The sequence below is a fragment of the Heterostelium album genome (genome assembly GCF_000004825.1).
Source record: "Heterostelium album PN500 unplaced genomic scaffold PPL_contig26, whole genome shotgun sequence".
NCBI classification, from domain to species: Eukaryota; Evosea; class Eumycetozoa; order Acytosteliales; family Acytosteliaceae; genus Heterostelium; species Heterostelium album.
Genome location: NW_008805103.1, coordinates 671988 through 693851, shown reverse-complemented (window position 1 = coordinate 693851; position 21864 = coordinate 671988). Strand labels below are relative to the sequence as shown.

The 21864-nt window shown below is 33.8% G+C and overlaps 8 protein-coding genes across 8 annotated transcripts; 4 read left to right on the top strand and 4 right to left on the bottom strand.

Annotated features, from left to right (window-relative positions):
* Window positions 1–850: 850 nt before the first annotated feature.
* PPL_11987 (uncharacterized protein) lies at window positions 851–4426 on the top strand (the record flags this gene model as incomplete). The annotated part of the gene is made up of 3 exons (XM_020582733.1): window positions 851–1357; window positions 1458–4085; window positions 4175–4426. The coding sequence occupies 3 exons, from the start codon at window positions 851–853 to the stop codon at window positions 4424–4426; spliced, it is 3387 nt and encodes a 1128-aa protein (XP_020427087.1).
* Window positions 4427–4558: 132 nt separating this feature from the next.
* On the bottom strand, window positions 4559–4955 carry PPL_11986 (uncharacterized protein; the record flags this gene model as incomplete). The annotated part of the gene is made up of 2 exons (XM_020582732.1): window positions 4559–4776; window positions 4934–4955. 2 exons carry the CDS (start codon window positions 4953–4955, stop codon window positions 4559–4561), a joined length of 240 nt encoding a protein of 79 aa, XP_020427086.1.
* A 216-nt stretch (window positions 4956–5171) lies between these two features.
* Window positions 5172–9570, bottom strand: PPL_11985 (DEAD/DEAH box helicase; the record flags this gene model as incomplete). Its single annotated transcript, XM_020582731.1, has 6 exons — window positions 5172–5295; window positions 5357–5814; window positions 5892–6285; window positions 6368–6473; window positions 6564–6726; window positions 6805–9570. 6 exons carry the CDS (start codon window positions 9568–9570, stop codon window positions 5172–5174), a joined length of 4011 nt encoding a protein of 1336 aa, XP_020427085.1.
* A 518-nt stretch (window positions 9571–10088) lies between these two features.
* On the top strand, window positions 10089–10432 carry PPL_11984 (uncharacterized protein; the record flags this gene model as incomplete). Its single annotated transcript, XM_020582730.1, has 2 exons — window positions 10089–10101; window positions 10194–10432. The coding sequence occupies 2 exons, from the start codon at window positions 10089–10091 to the stop codon at window positions 10430–10432; spliced, it is 252 nt and encodes an 83-aa protein (XP_020427084.1).
* Window positions 10433–10773: 341 nt separating this feature from the next.
* Window positions 10774–11526, top strand: PPL_11983 (uncharacterized protein; the record flags this gene model as incomplete). The annotated part of the gene is made up of 1 exon (XM_020582729.1): window positions 10774–11526. One exon carries the CDS (start codon window positions 10774–10776, stop codon window positions 11524–11526), a length of 753 nt encoding a protein of 250 aa, XP_020427083.1.
* A 64-nt stretch (window positions 11527–11590) lies between these two features.
* On the top strand, window positions 11591–12187 carry PPL_11982 (uncharacterized protein; the record flags this gene model as incomplete). Its single annotated transcript, XM_020582728.1, has 1 exon — window positions 11591–12187. One exon carries the CDS (start codon window positions 11591–11593, stop codon window positions 12185–12187), a length of 597 nt encoding a protein of 198 aa, XP_020427082.1.
* Window positions 12188–12414: 227 nt separating this feature from the next.
* mybX (myb domain-containing protein) lies at window positions 12415–18725 on the bottom strand (the record flags this gene model as incomplete). The annotated part of the gene is made up of 4 exons (XM_020582727.1): window positions 12415–12768; window positions 12855–17753; window positions 17826–18100; window positions 18137–18725. The coding sequence occupies 4 exons, from the start codon at window positions 18723–18725 to the stop codon at window positions 12415–12417; spliced, it is 6117 nt and encodes a 2038-aa protein (XP_020427081.1).
* A 541-nt stretch (window positions 18726–19266) lies between these two features.
* On the bottom strand, window positions 19267–21362 carry PPL_11980 (uncharacterized protein; the record flags this gene model as incomplete). The annotated part of the gene is made up of 2 exons (XM_020582726.1): window positions 19267–19452; window positions 19896–21362. 2 exons carry the CDS (start codon window positions 21360–21362, stop codon window positions 19267–19269), a joined length of 1653 nt encoding a protein of 550 aa, XP_020427080.1.
* Window positions 21363–21864: the final 502 nt, after the last annotated feature.

Sequence of the window (21864 nt, the reverse complement as noted above, 5' to 3'; positions counted from 1 at the left end):
TTTTATTTTATTTTTATTTTTTTTTAATTATTGTTATTACGATTAAATAGATTAGAGTCAAAGTAATGATATCATCAATTGAACACAAAAATATTCTTTGTCTGTTTTATGACTTAAATATTTTTTATTTTTTTACTTGTAAAAAAAAACAAACATGACCTGAAGGAATATTAATTAAAAGAGTCTATATACACACTATGTTAAAATATTATTATATAAATAATGCATTTTAAATGAATTACTTCAGAATAGAAGTTAGTTATTCCTTCACAACAAACAATTAACTATTGTACTTTATGACAATCAATTTTGTTGTTGAATAAAAAAAATAATTTTTTTTCTTTAAAGTTTTAATCTAAAAAGATCAAAGCAAAAATATTCCCTTTAAATTTCTATAGATAAAGAAAACCAATCTAGATTGGTAATATATCTATGTATGAATTGTGTTTTAACCATTTCACCAACCAAGTTCATTTGGGGAAAAAAAAAAAAAAAATTAAAAAAATTAAAAAAATCCAATGAAAGTTAATTATAAGGGTAAGGGTTGTTCATTTTTTTCAACCTGTTATAAGTACGCATTATTGCTTTTTGAACAAACGATGTTTTATATTTAGTTTGTGTTATTATAATAATCAATCAATCAATCAATCAATTAATAAATTAATTAATTATTTAATCAATCGATAATCTATCTATTACACTTTTTTTTTTTTTTTTTTTAATTTTATTTTCTTTCATTTCAGATAAAAGATTTATCAAGTATTTAGTTATTTAGTTAGTTAGTTAGTTAGTTAATATAGTTGTTTTTTATTTGTTTAAAACTAAACAAACAATAACAAATAACAAAAAAATGTATAATCAATATAATCAACAACATAATCAACAACAGCCACAACAATATAATCCACAACAACAACAACAACAATTTTATAACCAACAGCAGCAACAGCAACAACAACAACAGTTCTATAATCAACAGCAACAACAACAATACTATCAGCAACAACAACAAAATCCACAAAATAATCAGTTTTTCCAACAACAGCAACAACAACCACAAAACAATGAAATATATAATCAAATGATGCAGAGACAACAATATCAACAGCAGATGATGTATCAACAGAATCCTAATGCTATGATGTATGGTCAGAATATGATGTATTATCAACAGCAGCAACAACAACCAAGTATGTTTGATAACTTCTTACCACAAGTACAGCAACAACAGCAGCAACAACAACAACAGCAACAACAAAAGAGTAAACAAGAACAACTCTTACAATTCTTCCCAGAGTTGGCTGCTGGTGCTTCAAATAACAATAATAATAATAATAATAACATTCAATCACAAGATGTAAGTGTTTAGATTATTTTCATTAATTTCATAAAGTATTGTATGTATACTTACTCTTTTGTTAATAATAATAATAATATTATTATAATTATGATAATAGGGATTACTGCAACCACTACCAGCAAATGCACAGAGAACAGGTGCACCACCAAGAGCAGGAATGCCAAATTACGATATTCTTAGAGAGATGGTCGATGCTGATACATCGCCAGCACAGCCATCGCCAGACAGCAACAGTATCTTGGCCAATGAAATACTTGCAAAGAGTCCAATGAATTCTGTCGATAGGAATCAAATTGCAGGTGGTACTAGTAGTGGTGGTGGTGGTTCATTATCAAAGCAACAACAACAACAACAGCAACATTTACAATCACAACCACATGGATTTGGTGGAGTATCATCTCCAATGTTCCCACAACAACAACAACAACATGGTGGAATAATGGGTAATCAATCACCAACGACAGCTAATCAATCATCATTTAACTCTATGCTACAACAACAACAACAACAACCTCAACAACCACATTTTGGACAATTTAACCAACAACAACAATTACATCATCAACATCAACAACAACATCAGCAACATTTCGGTTATCCACATGGTCAACATCAGCAACCACAACAGCAACTAAATAATGTTGGTAATAGTACATTTAACTCGATGTTACAGCAACAATCGTTTGGTAATATGACAAGTGCAGCAGCCAACGAGTTTGGAGAATTTGGAAGTTTTGAATCTTCAGAGTTTGAAAGTGCTGCAATAAGTAGTAGTAATAACAATAATAATAGTTTTAATATGAATAATGGCAGTGTTGGAAAGACTTCATTAGAACAATCACAATCACAATCAAAATCATCGTCAGTCACTAAACCAATTGTAATGCCATCGATGCCAGGAATGCCACAATTACCACAACAAACAACAACAACAACGACATCATTATCAGCAGGAGGATCTGTAACTCAACAACAAACATCAACACCACCTGCAGCTGTTGAAGACGATGGAAAGATTGATTTACAAAAGTTGATGCAGGAATCACTTAGATTAGCTGGTATAAAGAAAGATCCATCATCAATAACAGCAACAACAACATCATCATCTGTATCTAATACAACAAGTGGTGGTGGTGGATTCTGGTCGAATTCTGACAACTACAAAAAGATATTTGATAACGTCGAGAAAGAGGTTGACTTTTTCTCTGTTCCAGATGCAACAACCACAGTCACAACCTCTGTAGTAGCACCAACTAATTTAACTGCCAATTTATTATCAACAACAACAACAACAACTTCAACGACAACAACAACAGCAAAAGTAACAACAACAGTTGCAGACGAATTTGGTGATTTCGAAGATTCAGTTAATGATGTCGCTAGTTTTGAACAACCAACACCAGCTGTAGTTACTCCTACTCAACAACAGGATATTAAAGAGAATGTATTGAATCTAAGTAACCAATTTAAGAAAGCAACTGCCGATGTGTTCCAAGAGAATAAATCATACAACTCTGTGATGCCAGATATGTTTGCAGATACTCTTTCACCACCTATGACTCAACCGAATCTTAAAGAGCTAGTTCCTAATCCAATTCCACCCATTTCACCATCGATTCCAACAGCAACAACAGCTACAACTATTATTCCACCATCTATACCACCAGTAAAATCAACTACACCAACCATTCCATTGCCACAAATTAAATCACCGAGTGGAATGTCACCGATCATCGTTCCACTTCCCAAATCCGCTTCTTCTACACCACCTCCCATTCGTCTTCCAACAGAGAGTTCTTCCTCATTATCATCATCACCAAACGTTCCAAAGAAAGTAGTTCAACCACCACCACCAGCTGCACCAACAACTAATCTATTTGATGACGATACATTCTTTACAACCATTACAGTGCCTGTTACATCAACTGCCACACAAACCAACAACGCTTTAGATACATTGATTCCTTCATCATCTAACTCCTCTTCACTATCAAAAGACAAATCAACATTGTTACAACCAACAACAACAGCAACAACGACGACAACAATAACATTGCAACCTGTTGCTTCTACACCATCCAATGAGGAATTCGATGAATTTGAAGGATTCTCTGATTTCAAATCCAGTGATAATCCTGAGTTGGATGTTGTTGCAAATACACTTACTCCAACAACTTTACTTACTCCATCAGCATCTACATCTACCAACTCAACACTAATACCAACAACAACATCATCATCAACCACAACACTTACACCAAATAATAATACAATCACACCAATCAATTCAATACCACTAACCAAAACAACAACAACATCATCATCAGCATTTGATTTCGATGACTTTTTGAAACCATCCAACACTACCTCTGTTCTAACACCATCTACTTCTTCATCATCTACAATAATAGCTACTACTACTACAACACAAAAACCATCTACATTATCAACTGATTTCGATTTCGGAGATTTCGATGTAATTTCACCTGCTTCATCAACATCTAAATCACAAGTAAAGAGTGATGCCAAAGTAATATTAACCGATGACATCTTAACACCGACACCATCAGCCTCATCTTCCACCAAAGCTCATACACCAATCACCCAAAACAACAATAGCGTCTCAATACCAACACCCAATCAAAGTTTATTGCTAGACATTCTCTCACAATTGATATCTCAAGAGAGATTAGAAGAGGCTATAGATTGTCAAAAACAAATCAAAGTAATTATCAATCAAAGATTAATATATCTATTCATATTCATTAGGTTAATTTAACTTTTATCATTTTTATTTATTTTTTAAAACTATAGGAATATGATAGTAGTAAAAAAGAATTAGATCAACAAGTTCAAAACAAGATTGTTCAATGGACTGATGCACCACCAGCCAATCATTCGACTATTGTTCAAATGAAGCAATCATTAAGAGTAAAGAACATTCCAAATGAAACAATCGATACCTTTTTCTCACAGTTTGACCATCAACCACTGTCATCAATGGCCAACACTGATCTCATGGTTGCTTATGAACTTCAACAAAAGTCAAAAACACTTGTTCAGTAAGTTTATTACTAAAAACAAATATTACAAACATTCATATTAATGATCTATTGACTCATTTATTTATCATTTAAAGATCAATATTGAATGGTACAGAAGTGAAAAAGACACCATTAAAGAAAATAAATATTGAGATTAGTGGAACTGCTCTTTACAACTGTCACGAGGAACTGAGTCAATCGGTAGATGTGCTGGCAATGATAAAGCTACAGGATGCCAAAGTTCGAACACAGATACTGCCATCGCAAAAGTATAGAGATTATCTGCAGTCGCTGTCATCGATCTTCTCGATCGCCTATAACATTCACAAGTCGCTGGTAGAACAAGACTGCAGTAGTAGCATACTGGACGACCTGAACAATAAGATCAATGTGCTCTGGAAACAGATCGTTCCCTACTTTAATGAAATCAAATTCCAATTCTTCACACCACCATCACCCCAACAACAGAGATCGAACCTCTCCACTTCAAAGTCATCGACCAGCAATTGTTATATCTGTGGTAACTCACTGGACTCTGCATTTGACAACATTACTCAACACAATCACAATCAATTCCATATGAAATGTGCAAACTTTTGGGTAAACATTATTGATACTAATCTACCTTAATCTTTACTCAACAAAATAAAACAAAATAATAAAAAAACATAATTGTTAAATAATTAAATAATTCTAAATCTCTAACATTTTATTGTTAAACACTCTATTTATTTAATTAACTCTAGTCTTCTTTGGTTGACTTTTATTTAATTGATATCCATATATTCATATTCTTGTCTAATCAAATTTTCCAATTCCACACTATATTTAACTTGTAAAGCATCTAGGAGAAGATTAATAGATCTAACTTTATCTGTTTTAGAATATTTGCTAAAATATTTGTTAGTTGGTTGTAATGTTATTACCAAAAAGTTGTTAATAAAATACTTACTTTGCCTCCAAAATTAATCTATTATAATCATCTAATAGTTTGTTATTATCATTTGTATTTGTATTTGCATTTGCATTAGCATGTGTAATACTACTTGTTGTTGTATTGATATGCTGAATCTGCTTTTGTAATTGCTGTGATTGCATTTGATTAACAACCGATGCTGGAATCAATTGTTTTGGAGGTTGTTGTTGTTGTGGGTGTACGTTGTTATGTACTATTGTTTGAGTTGTTGAAGCTGGTCTTGATTGTTGTTGCTGTGGCTTAGGTTTAGAAGTAATTTCATTATCAAGATTGATGACAAGAGGAATAGATGTACTTGGTTTTCTAACAATAGAAGAACCAGTGGTGTTTATGTTTCTAGGGTTGTATGTCTCCACTGTCAAGTCGACTTCATCATCATTATAATCATCGTCAACATAAATAAAGTTCTGTTTCATAACCTTTGATTTATTTGGCTATATATTTATATCCAATTATATTATTAGTATTACATTATAATAATAAAAATGATCATAATAATGATGATACTTACAGTATCTTTTGTAACGATTGTAATCTTCTTCTTTCTTGGTTGCTTACTTGGTGTAATAGTAGAGCTAACTTGTTGTTCGACCATTTTAACATCGTTTTCGTTGTGATCGACAGAGACCTCTTCGGTGAAGAGTAGATCGTGGTCACTGAGACCGGCCAACATGCCAAGCTTACCCAAGAACTGAATGTGTTGGTCGAGTTCTTCGCTTGTCTTTCTCTTACTAGAGTGCAGACCCTCCAGATACATCTGAGTCGACGATACATTGGTGTCATCCAATCTGAACAACTCTCTCAACTCACTGCTCGAGAAGTATCTATGCTGACCTTTACCCTGATTAAGCATAGTCTTCATCAAAGCACCTTTGAATACTTGTTTACGATAGATCTTTTCTTCACTATAATTAATTACACGACAAACAAACATTGTTAATAAATTAAAAATATAGTAATATAATAAATTATTATTAAAATACTCACATTGTACCACAACACATTAATCTATAAACTACAACATCTTTTGTTTGACCAATACGATAGACACGATCTACAGCTTGATTGTCAACTGTGTTCCAAGATGGATCAACTAAAAAACAGAATTAAAGAAAGGTTAGAATTTACAATTAGATTAGATAATAATGATCTTTTTGTTTATAAACTAGTTAAATAAACTTACAAATGACCACTCTATCAGCAGATGTCATATTAAGTCCAAGAGCACCAACTTGAATTGTCAAGAGGAAACAAAAGATCTCTCTATCACCATTGAACTCATCGATTCTCTTTTGTCTTTCTTTACTTGATGAAATTGATCCATCTATTCTTAAAAAGCTAAGTTTCTATTTGTATTAATAGTAGAGTTTAGAGTTAGTTTAGTTTGGTTATCGATTCATTTGTAATAATAGATGATAGCTTACCAAATAATTTAATAGTTGTTCAATTGCATTTAACATCTTTACGGATTGACTGAAAATTAAAAGTCTATGACCTTCTTGCTTGAGATTTGGCAGTAGGTAGTAGAGGAATTGCATCTTTCCAGAGTTTCTAACGAGTGATTTAATCGTTGAGTTATCACCAAACTTGTGCATGATCTGTTTCATCTCTGGACTGGCACAGGATGACATCTCCTCGTGCAACAACAAAGGATGATCCGATATCTTCTTTAATACAGTGAGTGCAGCCAGTGGACTCGATGTCTTATTCAGTGCATCCTTCACCTCCTCGGAATTCAAAAATGTCTTGTAAATCTCTATCTGTGGTTCCGCCAACTTTATCCAACAAACGAAATCATTCTTTCTAGTCTTTATACCTTTGACTGACATTCTCTTTGTTTTCAACGAACTAACTGTTGTTGTTGTTGTTGTCGATGTTGTTTGTTTAGTTGTCGTTTCATTTGTAACATTTGATAGATTCTCAATGTTTTCTTTGTTGTCAATATTGTTGTTGTTATTATCTTTGTTGTTACTATTGCTATTGTTGTTGTTGTTGTTTGTTGGAAATACATCTTTCTTCTCACGACGTAGGAAATAGGGAGCAATGATTTGACGAAGTGACTCGGCAACTGCAGAACCAAGTGTTTTCTGTGATTGTGAGGTGTCGGCAATGTGTGCCTTGAGAATTGGCTTCTCGAATTTAGAGGCGAACGAACGGACCGAGCCAAGGAGTGAACCGTCACACACCCAGTCAAAGAGTGCCCACAGCTCACGTAGATTGTTCTGTATGGCAGTTCCGGTCATTATGATCTTGTAGTGTGCAGTCAACTCACGCATGGTCTTGGCGATCTTTGTCTTGGTCTCCTTAATCTTATGACCTTCGTCCAACACAATATAGTCCCAGGTGAATGGTTTGCGCTTGTACTCTTTCAGCGGTTCACAATTCGATACGATCATACCGTACGTGGTTATGAGGACACCACCCAGCTTCTTTATCGTCTCGAGATTCTGTTGACGTTCTCGCTGATTGTTACCGTGGTAGACCAAGACACGCACTGTCGGCTGTCGTTTCTCAAACTCTTTGACCCAGTGCTCGATCAGCGAGACTGGCATCACTACGAGTGAGTGTGTGATGAAGCGCGACTTATGCATCTGCTTGAGGAATGAGATGACTTGCATCGTCTTGCCAAGTCCCATGTCGTCACCCAAGATTCCACCGGCACCCTTGACAAACAGCTTCCACATCCAATCGATACCCTCTCGTTGATACCAAAACAACGCTTCATAGGTGTCAGCGTTCAATACGTACTCGTGCTCCTTGTTGGTCTTCTCATCCAAGTATTTGGTGGTGTCATGATAGTCGCCCGTTCTAAGATTCTTAAAGAAACCATTCATCTGATCTTCATATTTATCTGGTTCTCCTGTTGTTGTTGTTGTTGATGTTGTTTTCTCTTCTTTACTATCCTTATTATTGTTCTTCTTCTTCTTCTCTTTCTCTTTCTCTACTTCTTCTTCATCTTTTTCATGATCTATTTCATCTTCATCAATCTCATAATCTCTCTTCTTTACAACTCTACTAAACTTCTTACTGTTCATAATACTGTTGTTGTTGTTACTATTTGATGGTTTGATTGGTTTATTGTCTCTTGTTCTCTTTGGTGGTACATATTCATCATCGGATTCCTCTGACTCTGAATCTATATATTCATCATCATCTTCTTCCTCCTCAATAGCTTCCTCTTCTTCTTCTTCATCCTCTTCTTCATCCTCTTCCTCTTCTTCATCGTCGTCATTAACAACAAACTTTTCATCATCTGAATTTGGTTTGTCATCTTCTTGTTCTTCCTCTTCACCATCAGTTTCATCCAAGTTATCTGCTTCTACCTCTAACTCTTCTTCTGTTAGTTTCTTATTACCTCTAACTATTACTTTCTTTCTTACTATAACCTCCTCTTCATCATCTTCTTCCTCTTCCTCTTCCTCCTCTTCTTCATCCTCTTCCTCCTCCTCCTCCTCCTCTGATTCTATCTTAATAGATCTATTGGAAGCTGGTCTTCTTTTATTTACAATTGGTTCTTCCTCTTCCTCTTCCTCTTCTTCTTCTTCCTCTTCCTCTTCATCAGTAATCTCTATAACTGATATTTGTTGCTTAGTTGACTGCTTTTCATTTTTATTATTATTTGTATGATGATTCTCTATCTTCTCAAGATCATCTTCATCATCGATAATGATTCTTTTATTTCTATTATTACTTGGTACTACTATTACATCTTTCTCTTCCTCTTCTACTTCTTGTTGTTGTTGTCGTTTCATTCTCATTTGCTTTGCCTCTTCCTCCAATTGATTTGTAAGATTCGATTGCTTCACTACCACTTTCTCTTTCTCTTCTTCTTCCTCCTCCTCTTCAAATATCTTTATTGACTTTCTTGGTTTTGAAACTGATAATGTCTGACTCAACTTTCTCTCCAATTCCTTTAAATCATCATTATCATCGGTGGTTTTATTTGTTGGTTTAGGTGTTGGTAATGTTGATTTTGATGTTGATGATGATGATGAGTGATCACCATTGTCATTGTCACTATCATTATCATTCTCATTAGTAGCTACTACTTTCTCTTTTGTCTCAGTAACAGAGAATGTACTCTTTATGTTTCTAGCACGATCCAACATCGCTCTAGATATCTTTGGTGCCAACTTCCTATTTGAATGTGGTGTGTTTCTATTATTATTATTATGTGATGATTCACTCATTCTTCTTCTTACTAATTAATTAATACATATATAACATAACAATATAATATAATTGATATCAATGTTAATATACTACAAATAAAATAATTATCTACTTAAATATAACTATTTATTATTTTTAATTATATTAATATCAAACAAACTATCAATTTAACTTAAACTTATTTTTTATTGACCAAATTTTTTTTTTATAACGGATAATAATTTTCGCGCCATTGTCGATAGTTTGAATTCAAAACCTTTTTAAGTTTTGGCGAACTTTCACTGATTTATCTGTTTAACACAAGTTTAAATGGAATGGATGAAAGATTTTATTTTATTAATATAGTTCAAAAATAATCATCATTTAAAGTTGTAATCAATCTAAATACAATGTCATATTTCTATTTTTTTATTTTATTTTATTATTTTTAATTTTAATATATTTCTTTAAGTATAAATACTGATCAACAATGTAGACTGTAAGTATCAAATCATTCTATATTCAATAGAAATAACAAGTTATCTTAGTAAATAAAATGACTCTTATCAGTATGTTATTTTTAAATATTTATAAATAATTATTAATAATATGTATTAATCAAAAGAATTATAATTTTATTTATTTATTTTATTTGTTCTAGAATCAATTTCATTGTTGGGTAACTCATTCTCTGGTTTGGAAAACAGTTCCTCTTCAGACATTGCTGGATCCGCTGGTAGTGCATCTATTGATTCCTCCAACCAAGAGCAATGTTTCGGTTGGGGTAGAAGAAGAAGAACTACCAATGTTATTTTTGGTGATGTTAATGTCTTTGGTGGTGGTAGTTGTTGTGGAGGTTGTGGTGGATTCGGTCGTGGTTGTGGAGATTTTGGTTTCTAAATTAAAACAAACATAAATCAAATTATTTCTATACATTGTTTTTATTTATTCAATAAATCAATGGTATGATATAACATTATATTTTTTAGTAATTTGTTTTTTTATGTTTGTTATTCTTTCAAGCTTAGTATTTATAAATCATATTTGTTTGTAAAGTAAAATTGTGATCATTGAAATAAAAAAAAATAATAAAGTGAAATACACTTACTTAATGATGGTCAAAGAAAAAAAAACAATTTCCATCAATACACTTTTGAGAGTACTGTAAGTCTTTCAATCTTGGTGGTGCGATTCGAAGTTGTAGTTTGGAAATATTGGATTATCTACTGGACCGACACAGAATGAAAGAGAGAGTAGAGTTGTCAATGACGCATAACAATTCCTCGCTGCACTACATGGAGACTCTAATGTCGATTGCTTCCTATCATGGAAGAATGAATGTCGTTCAGTTTCTAATTGACAAATTCCCAACCTATCGATTTTGTTTTGTGAAAGCTATGGCGGCGTTAATATCAAGCTATCGACCTGACCTTGAAAAGATTCAGTTCTTTGCCAATATACCAGATGAATGTCAAACGTATCAAAGACATGTTCACCATGATAATCTGTTTAATAAGGCAGCATATAATGGTAATTTGGAGGTGATCCGGTGGTTGTTAGTAAATAGATATGAGGATCTGGAGAATTCGACAATGTTTTCTTCTGCAACAACGGGAAAACAAATCGATGTCATTCGTTACTTGGTTGCCGAACACGGTGAACCAAAAGACAAGGACAATACACAATATATTTGTTTTGCACTCTATTCTGAAGATGCATTTGATATGTTCAAATTATTGTACGATTTGGGTTGTGCTTGTAGCGAAGATATCATGGATCGTGCTGCTGCTTCTGGTAGTATGAAAGTTCTCAAATGGCTACATGAGAATACCACTTTCAAGTGTACTACTAATACAATAGACCTTGCAGTGCATAAAAATCGATTGGACATTGTGAAATGGTTGCATGAAAATAGAAGTGAAGGTTGTACTGTTGAAGCTATGAATAAAGCTGTTAATAAAGGCAACCTGGAATTTGGTTCAATGGCTGCATGACAATAGGACAGAAGGATGTAGTGATAAAGCATGGAGATCGGCTATTCAGAATGGTGATTTGTCGATGGTCAAATGGCTTCATGAAAATAGGACAGAGAGATATTCAGCTGATAACATTATGGATGAAATAGCTCTTGCAGGACATGTGGAGATTTTAGAATGGTTCGAACAGAATACCAGTGAGCGATGTTCAAACACAGTGTTGGAAAGAGTTGATAATCTTCAAGTCATAAAATATCTACATGAGAGGAATGAAGGTGAAACTAATAGATTTGGATTCTCTACTGATACAATGGATAATACTTGTTCTCTTGATGCTATAAAATGGTTACATGAAAATCGAACAGAAGGTTGTACAGAAAAAGCATTTTTCAATGCTATAAAAAATAATAATTCTCGAGTATTACAATGGCTATTGGACAATCGAACGGAATACACTAAACAATCGATGGAAAATGACATTGATAAACTCTTGGTACAAGCTTTTGTGGCGGAATCAAATTGCACATTGAAATGGATGTTATATAATTTGACGATTCCAATTGGCACACTATTGAAATATAAAGAAAAGTATAGTCATGCGATTGAACCATATATAGTATTAGTAGAATATCTTTCAAAGTTGGAGAAGAATAATTTTAATAGTAATAATTCTTTGTAAAATAAAATTTAAATTAGTAATTTTTAAGACAAAAAGTAATTAAATAGTTTATTGATTTAATAACTAAAACATATCAAAGAATTTGGTTTTGGTGGATAATGCATGATATAAAACATTTTAGTTAAGAAAAAGCAAAAATCAAAGCATCAGAGTCATCGTGAATATAGTTTTTACAAGTGATATGAATTTATTTGGTTTTTCTATTGGTTTGATTATTATTAATGTTATTACACCATTGTTGTAGTTATTGGTACATTTACATTTGGTGAAGTTGAAGTTGTAGTTGTTGTTGTAGTTGTTGGATTTTGTGTGGAATTGACAGAGGTTGTTGTAGGAGTGGTTGGTGCTGGTGTGGCCGATGTGCTTGTACTAGGATTGGGTGTTGTCGAGAATGATTGCAAGTGTCTATCTATGTTATCGAAAAGATTGTGTTTAGCTTTTTCCAATGATACTCTCTCTTTCTCGATGCTATCCTCAAGCTCTGTGTAGTATTTCAATTTCATTTCCAGTTTTTTAGTTTGTACATTTATCATCTTCAACATAAGTGATTTAATTTGTCTCTCTTCAATCTTTGATAATATCTATAAGATAAACATAATAATAATAATAATAAGTTAGTAATTTTAATTGTTTGCAATAATTTAACAATTGTAAAAAGTAAACTTACCTTTGCTTTTTCTGATGCTGCTAAAAGTGCTGCATTCGATGCTTCTTGAATGTTTTTCTTTGATACTTCATGGTTGAGTGGCGTCAGTATGACTTCTTCAGTGGTTGATGCCAACAAACTATCTCTAGGATTGTTCTTTTCCTCACCAATGAAATCAAAGGCAGCTTTGGCGGCGGCAGATGCCAAGCTCGGACTCATAGTGCTCGATAGCAGAGCAAGTAATGACATCAATGGGTTCTGTGACTCTGAGAAGGTGTTGATAGATCCATTCGATACCAAAGGTTTGCTAATCATTTCAAACTCTGCAATCTCTGCATCCATTTCGTCTTGTTGATCACGTTCACCAACTTCCATGAGGTCTTGATCTTGTTGTTCATGAACATTTTTTTCATTGTCTTCATCATCGTCGTCGTCGGATGATGACTTGTCAAGGTTGTTGTTGTTGTTGGTTTTGTTTACAAGATGATTGTCACAGTCTTCAAGATAGGCATCTTCGATTGGCAGTCTCAGGAAGTAGAGTAGACATTGTTCACGTGTCTTGGTGGTAACAAACTCGGCAATGTCAGTCCAGTTATCACCGAATCTCTCAATGCCTTCGAGTAGCTTCAGTATCTCTTGGTCACTCCACTCCTCAGGAAGATCGAGAGCAACATTCTGCTCGTAACGAGTAAAGTCTGACGATTGGCAATACACTGGATAATCACCATTGTTATAGCAATTTACACAGAGCTCCATTTGGGTGGTTTCATTTGGCAGTTGCGATCCCTCGTTAAACACTGGTTTGTTGACAAGGAAGTATCGGAGCTCACTACATTGTTTGTGGCAGTGAGAGCATCTATGAATGACCAATGGCTGTGGTTGTCCAAATACATTCTTCTTCTTGGGGAACACATTGAATGTTTGTTTGATTATAACTTCAGGTTGTTCTACTGCTGCTTGTTCTTTTTCTTTATCTTTTTCTTTATCGTCTTTAGCTGCTGCTGTAGAAGATTCTTCATTCGTCTCTTCATTGATTTGTTCATCATGATCACCATGATGAATGATGATTTCAGTTGATTCATCTGTGCCATTCTCCATTTGATTGTTGTTGTCGTTGTTGTTGACTTCCTTCATCTCATGATCAACTTGCTTCGCGTCAATCTCTTTTGAATCGCTCATCATAGTATCTTTACTCTTGTCGTCATCGTATTCATTTTCACGGACCATCTCTTCAGCATTGTCATCCTCTTCGACATGTCGACCAAATGAAACTCTCTTTTCCTTCTCTCTTCTTGTCTCTTCTTCGTCATCGACTTCACCATCTTCTTTCTCATCCTGTGCAAGTTGTTGTTGTTGCTCTACTGGTGGTGGTGGTGGTGATGGTGAATTGACCTTTGTTTGTGGTGGTTCAATTGGATCACTTGATCCAAGTTCGCCATCTTCCTTTTCATCGTCATTAACAACTTGAACTACGTCCTGTGATGGGATTGATGATTCTTGAGCTTGAGATTTAGCTTGAGCTTGAACGTATTCAACAATGTTGGTTGGTGTACTGGACACAAGAGTTTGAATATTCATCTGAGAACTATTACTACTGCTACTACTAGCGGATGCTTCTTCAATCTCCATTACTTGGTGATCTTGTTTCTGATTTGAAGAGTCTGTTGATGTTTGTGGTGGCGCAACTTCAATGGTATCTTCTGATGGCTTGGAGTTGAATGAATTGTCAAAGTCCATTGGTTCTATTTCCATTTTTTCATCTTCTATATCGTCGGAATTCTTGTTGACTGTTATTGTTGATACACTATTATCGACTTCAGGAATGTATAATGATGTTACGTTCTCTGTTTGATCAGTTGGTTTATTACTCTCAGATACGTTACTGTTGTCTGCTATGTTTTCAGTTGAAGTTGAAGTTGGATCTAAAGTAATACTATTATTCTCAACACTATTATCTACATTATTATTATCATCACTATCTTGTTGTTTAACTTCCACAGGAGCTATAATGTCTTCAACAATCTTATTATTTGTACTACTATTAATCTCCTCAGTAATCTTCTTTTCCTCTTCTTGAATTGTATTGATTGCGGTTGATTCAATTTCAGTGGTTTCGATGGTGTTAGATTGTCGTTGTTGTCCTTGTTGTTGCTGCTGTTGTTGTTCTTGAGAAGGTTCATTGGGATGTTGATTGTCAACTGATGTGTCTGGCATGGAGGTTTCGACTGGCATTGAATCGATGGGATTAACATTTGGAATATTTAAGGTATCTGGATTTGAATCTACAACTATGTCAGTTGGTGGTGGTGGTGGTACATCGTTGATATCACTCTGAATCTCTTGCTTCTTAATCTCTGTTTCATTCATATCGACTTCGATTGAAGTATTGCTACTGCCGACTACAGGTTTCTCGCTCTCAAATGATGTCTCTATCTTATCGCTACTATCTTGTTTTTCAGCAGTTGTTGAATCTTGATTCTCTTGTAAACCAATGTTGTCCAGAACTGATGCATCTGTTGTAGCTGTATCTTTACTCTCGGTTTCATTGATTGGCTCTAATACACTGAGTGATTGTTGTTGTTGTTGCTGTTGCTCTTGTTGTGGTTCTTCTATTGCTGTATTTGTATTACTATAGAGAAACTCCTCTGACTTACTAACAACGGCGCCTTCCTCTACTAAATCTTGCTCTTTTCCTTCTCTATTTTCCTTTTCAATTTGATTATTTACATCTATATTACTCTCTATCTCCTTCATGATTTCATCATCATCATTCTTGAGACTTTCATTATCAATCTTATTGTTGGTGGTGATTGTACTGTTGTCTACTGATTCATTTGACTTTTCCTCTACCTCTTCTTTTTCAATCTTTTCTTTTTCTTCTTCTTCTTCTTTATCTGTCTTTGATTCAATTTCTTTTTCTACTTGATATAAAACTTCATCAACTACTTCTTTGACAATCTGTTCAGCTGTATGAATGACGCTTTCTTTATCCTCTTCTCTATCCTCTTCTTTATCCTCTTCTTCAATCTCCATTCCATTGTTTTCATTATTATCTAACTGTTCTTGTTCTTGTTCTTCTTTCTCTTGATCCTTCTCCTTCTCTTTCTCTTCTTCTTGTTGTTGTTCATCCAACTCCATAATATCTTCATTGTTCTTCTTTTTAGCAGCTGCTCTTCTTGATGCTTTCTTCTCTTGTTTATCTTTGATCTGTTGTAGCTCACTTTCTTTTTCTTTTACTGCTATATCTTGATAATGTTGAATGATAGGTTGCATCTGATCGGATAGTGTGGGGTTTGGAAGTGGTACACAAACATTGCCTTCTGGGTTGGTAAAGTAATTGATGAGATTCCAGTGTTCGAGGAAACTGTGAACTCTCATCAGCGCAGCTGCGTCAACTTGCAATCCTCTAACTACCATGGTCATTGAAAGATATCGGTAGGGATTGGTGCGATATTCGTTGATCATGTAATCTCTGTATTTCTTGTAGACAGTCATCGTTCTACCGGGCTCGGAATCATTGAAGAACGAACTCATTTGATTGACTTCGATATCGTGTATTTCCTCTTGATTGAACCACTTGCATAACACTTCCAACTTTGGTTGTTGTGACGACTCTACACCGTTGTGGTCGCCTGGTGGAGTTGCGACCGGCGATGTAGAGATATTAAAAAGTTCATCATACTCCTCGTTTGGCAGGTGTGAGATGTTGGTGACAACCAGAGGAATTACGGTTGGCTGAGCTATTTCTTTGGAGGCAGAGTTCCTGGTGTTGGAGGAACGCGACGATGGTCGATTCGAAGACGGTGTCATCTGGAACGACAGCGGAGCCTTCATCACAGACGCCGAAACTGGCTGTGGAGTCGATGGATTGTAGACCATTTGCGAAGAGGGTGACATCGATGCTTTGATGGGTGTGCTCACTGTAATGTAAGGAGCTGATACCACAGGAGAAGTAACATTTGGCAATGGCTTTGAAGGTGGTGGTGTTGGTACTGTGAAAGATCTATTAACGCTGCCGCTGGACAATGATGAAGGTGATTTCAACTCCGATGTTGTAATCAAAGGTGAAGGCGATTCGTCCGACTCTACAATGTCTCTCTTTTGCTTCTTGAAAGCTGGTGACGATGATGAATTTTGTTGATTCTGTTGTTTATCTGTGTTCATTGTACGCTTGTTGGATTCATTGAGATGATCATCTGAAATAGTTGATTCCTGTAGCTTTGGAGATGCTTTCAATGGAGAATTTGATTTTGACAATCTTGTCAGCGGCAATCTACTTGGTGTCTCACTCTTGTTCAACTCCAAATCATCTTCATCTTCATCCATTATATCGTCATTGTCTTCATCAGTTAAAATAGTTGTCTTTGTAGAGTTGTTGTTATTTGTTGTTGAAGTATTACTAGTACTAGTTGTTGCTGTTATGTTTTCATTTGTTGTTGATGTAGTTGTTGTTGTTGTTGTCGATGATGTACTTGTTGCTGTAGTTGTTGTATCATCATCATCACCGATATCCTCATCATCATCATCCTCTCTTTCATAATCTATTTCATTCATCCATTCGTTGAATAGATCGGAATCGGTTATCCAACGAGAATTGATACGCCAAGTTGCTCTAGGTTCCTCTGGATCGGGATCTTCACCCTCCACCTCTGACGACGGCACCCAAGTATCGTATGAATCAGGATAGTACCAAAAGTGCACCAAGTTCATATTGTTACTATTATGCTCGATGGTACGAAGATACTCATCCTCCGATTCATTCGGCACTGCAGTCTGACCGTCGCAATCGATGATATGCGTTGCATCGTCCTCACTCTCCACCACTGAACCACCATGTCGTAACACCATATCTTTCAACGATATTCTATCCTTTAAATTCTCTACCAAATATACTTTTGGTGGTTTCAATATACCTAATTTCTAGAAACATCATTAAAACAAAATACAATTAATTGTTTAGTCTCTAATTATATATTATATTTTTATACATACTAATAACTCTGATTCAATATACGCAATTAATTCAATATTCTTTGAATTTGTTGTTGAAGATTGGATATCCGATAGTTTCCAACCGTGTGTATTTTTAAATGTAATTACAATGTGTAACAAATGATATAAACTTCCAGTAGAAGTGTAATCTTTAAATAACTTTAATGGTAACTTTGTATATTTTGGTCTGTTCAATGCCTGTGTGTTGTTATTGTTGTTATTATATTTCAAATTTTTATAAATTAATAAATATATATATTCGATTAGAATTGTTGCTATATTTTTAATATTTTAATTATATAATTATATACATACGTTTCTACCTAAATATTGTTCATATAGATTTAAAAGTTGACCGATAAATAGAGATAGATTGGCAGGCTGTGTTAATTCTTCATTTGCAAAATCTGTAGAGAGACGTGATGCAATCTCTCTTATATTATTGATAGCAGATTGTTCTTGGTAGTCTGCCAAGTTAACCCCACCATCTTTCTTTCTAAGATGTGAAGTATCATTAGATGTTGTTGTTGTAGTTACTGCTGTTGTTGTTGCTGATGTTGTAGTATTTTCTGATAACAATGGTGTTGTTGTTTCTGTTTGTGGTTGTTGTTTTACTAATAATGGTAATATTGAATCGTTATTATTATTGTTATTATTATTATTAATATTCAGAGAATTATCATTATCATTCATATTATTAATAAAATTATCAATACTATTATTATCAATATTATCAATATTATCAATACTATTATTATCGTTGTTGTTATTTAAGATTGTTGATAAATCATCAACAACATCATTGTCGTCGTTTGACAGATTTTCAGATGTTAGAATTGATTCATTTCCATTTCCAATATTTTCATTACTGATACTACTACTATTACTATTGATATTCATTTGAATCTAGAAAATTAGTTGGGTGGTGTTTCTTCACTATCTTGATATTATATTATTTTATTAATTAATTAATATTTGTTATTGTTTTGTTTTTAATCATGATAATAAAAATAAATAATAAACCACCAGTTTTTTTTTTTAATCAACCAACCACACACATGTTAGTTTTTTTAAAATTTTTAACCTTTTTTTTTATTGATTTTTTTTTTTTTGGAAACTTATTTTAAGTTTATATCGATCAGTCAGACACCAACAACCCATCTCTCTAAGAGATTGATTATTAATAATCAAAGATCAATGATAGATTGTATGATTTCTTCAAGTTGAAATGATATTCGAATCAGATATTTAAGAATATGAACTAATTTGTGTAAGTGGTGGTAAAATTTAAATGTAAGTTTTTTAGTTTAGTGAATCAACAAAGTTATCGAAACACCTAATTAGTATACGTGGTCCTTAAGAGAGTGTACCGAACTAGAGAAACAACAGGCGAATTTGACCAAACATCAATCAATAGCTACAAGATCGCTTAGATTAAGATTTATATTTCCTTAACGAAACGGTTAAAGACAGCAGGTGCTTCCGACATTCCAAATGGCAGGACCAGGAACTCGTACAGGGTGGTGGCCGTAAAATTTTGGAAATATAACTTTTTATTCTGAAATTTGGTTTTACTTATATCTTTAGTTTCAGTCAATGGTACATCGATGTGCATAATGTCATCAATCTATTCAATGACCATCAATTCAATCTATTCCTTCTATTTGGAACCAAGTTTTTCAGATCTTAAAAAAAAAAAAATTATTAATATACACATAATAGTAAATAAATAAACTATTTAACATTACTTATTTGTTTTGAAAATAATTATTCATAACACTACAGTGTTATATTTATTTTTGAAACAACAATTTATTTATTAGTATTTATTATTTTTTTCTGCTCCAACTTTGAAAGATATTCTATCGATACTATAGTTGGTTCAACTGAATGACTATACTTTTCTTTATATTTCAATAGTGTGCCAATTGGAAAGGACAAATTATTTAACATCCATTTCAATGTGCAACTTGAATCTTGTTTAAAAGTTCGTTCCACGATTCTATCAATGTCATTTTCCATCGATTGCTTAGTGTATTCCGTTCGATTGTCCAATAGCCATTGTAATACTTTAACATTATCACGATCAATTGCATGCATGTATGCTTTTTCAGTACAACCTTCTGATCGATTTTCATGTAACCATTTTATAGTAACAAGAGACCAAGTATTATCCATTGTATCAGTAGAGAATCCAAATCTATTAGCTTCACCTTCATTCCTCTCATGTAGATATTTTATGACCCCAATATCTCCAACTTGTTCCAACACTGTGTTTGAACATCGCTCACTGGTATTCTGTTCGAACCATTCTAAAATCTCCGATTGTCCAGCAAGAGCTATTTCATCCATAATATTAGCAGCTGAATATCTCTCTGTCCTATTTTCATGAAGCCATTTGACCATCGACAAATCACCATTCTGAATAGCCGATCTCCATGCTTCATCACTACATCCTTCTGTCCTATTGTCATGCAGCCATTGAACCAATTCCAGGTTGCCTTTATCAACAGCTTTATTCATAGCTTCAACAGTACAACCTTCACTTCTATTTTCATGCAACCATTTCACAATATCCAATCGATTTTTATACGCTGCATTGTCTATTGCATTAGTAGTACACTTGAAAGTGGTATTCTCATGTAGCCATTTGAGAACTTTCATACTACCAGAAGCAGCAGCACGATCCATGATATCTTCGCTACAAGCACAACCCAAATCGTACAATAATTTGAACATATCAAATGCATCTTCAGAATAGAGTGCATCATTAATATACTCTTCATTATTCTTGTCTTTTGGTTCACCATGTTCGGCAACCAAGTAACGAATGACATCGATTTGCTTTCCCATTACTGCATAAGAGAGCATGGTTGATTGATCCAAATCCTCAGATCTATTAGCTAACAACCACCGGATCACCTCCAAATTACCACGGTGTGCAGCCCTATTTAACACATTGTTATGAACTAACATGTCCTGGCAACATTCTCTTTTATAGACTTCACAATCATCCTTTTTATTGGCAATGAATTCCACCATTTCAAGGTCAGGTCGATTGCTTGACACTAGAGACGCAAAAATTTTTCGATAACAATACCGATAGTTTGGAAATCGGTCAATAAGAAATTGAACAACATCGATCCTTTGATGAGATGCAGCAACCGACATCATAGTATCCAAACAGTACAAAGAGAAACCTTCACGCCAAGATGCCAACTCGATTCTTTCAGTCATTCTATATTGATCGAGTAGATAGTCTATGATTTCCAAACTACCACTTCTGACTGCGTCAACCAAAACCGAAATACTCACTCTTCTCTTGAATGTGTATTGATGCATACCGTCCGTCTCCAAAAATGTTTTCAGTTGATCGAAATAACCGTTGGCAGCCATCACTCCTGGTCGCTTCAATACTTTGTTCCACTTGAAATGTTTAAGTGATCCATTCATATTAACAATAGAGACAACATCATTGAATATCTTTTGACTTAAAACAATATTATTAAATATCAATACAAATAATTCTTTTTTCATTTTAGTATATTTAATAATAAATCTTTCTTTGATCGATTAATCAATAATTGTGACAAAATTTGTGTTTTTTCATTTTATAGGTTGGGTTTTTTTTTTGAATGCTCCTTGGATTTCTAAATATTTTTTTAGTAAGATCTGTAATAAAAGATCTCAAATAATACTATAATAATTAATTAAGGTGGGTAGCTACCCAACTGGCTAAGGGTATTTGTCAAAAAAGATGGCGGAAGATAGGAATTGAAATTTGTATGTAAAAATGACAAAAAATGAAAAATTGTTATGCTACCATCTTCCGTTAAAAAACACTTCACACCCACAGATGGCTACCCAAGTTAATTAAAGATATAATAAATTTTGAATTTCATTCGATTCATAAATTTAATCGAATTTATTAACTATAATTGTTTACTTAATTTGTCAAAATTCAGATAAACCAAGTGCGTAAAACAAAAAAACCGACATAGCGAAAATACGGCGCCTCCACTTTTTTTTTTTTTTTTTT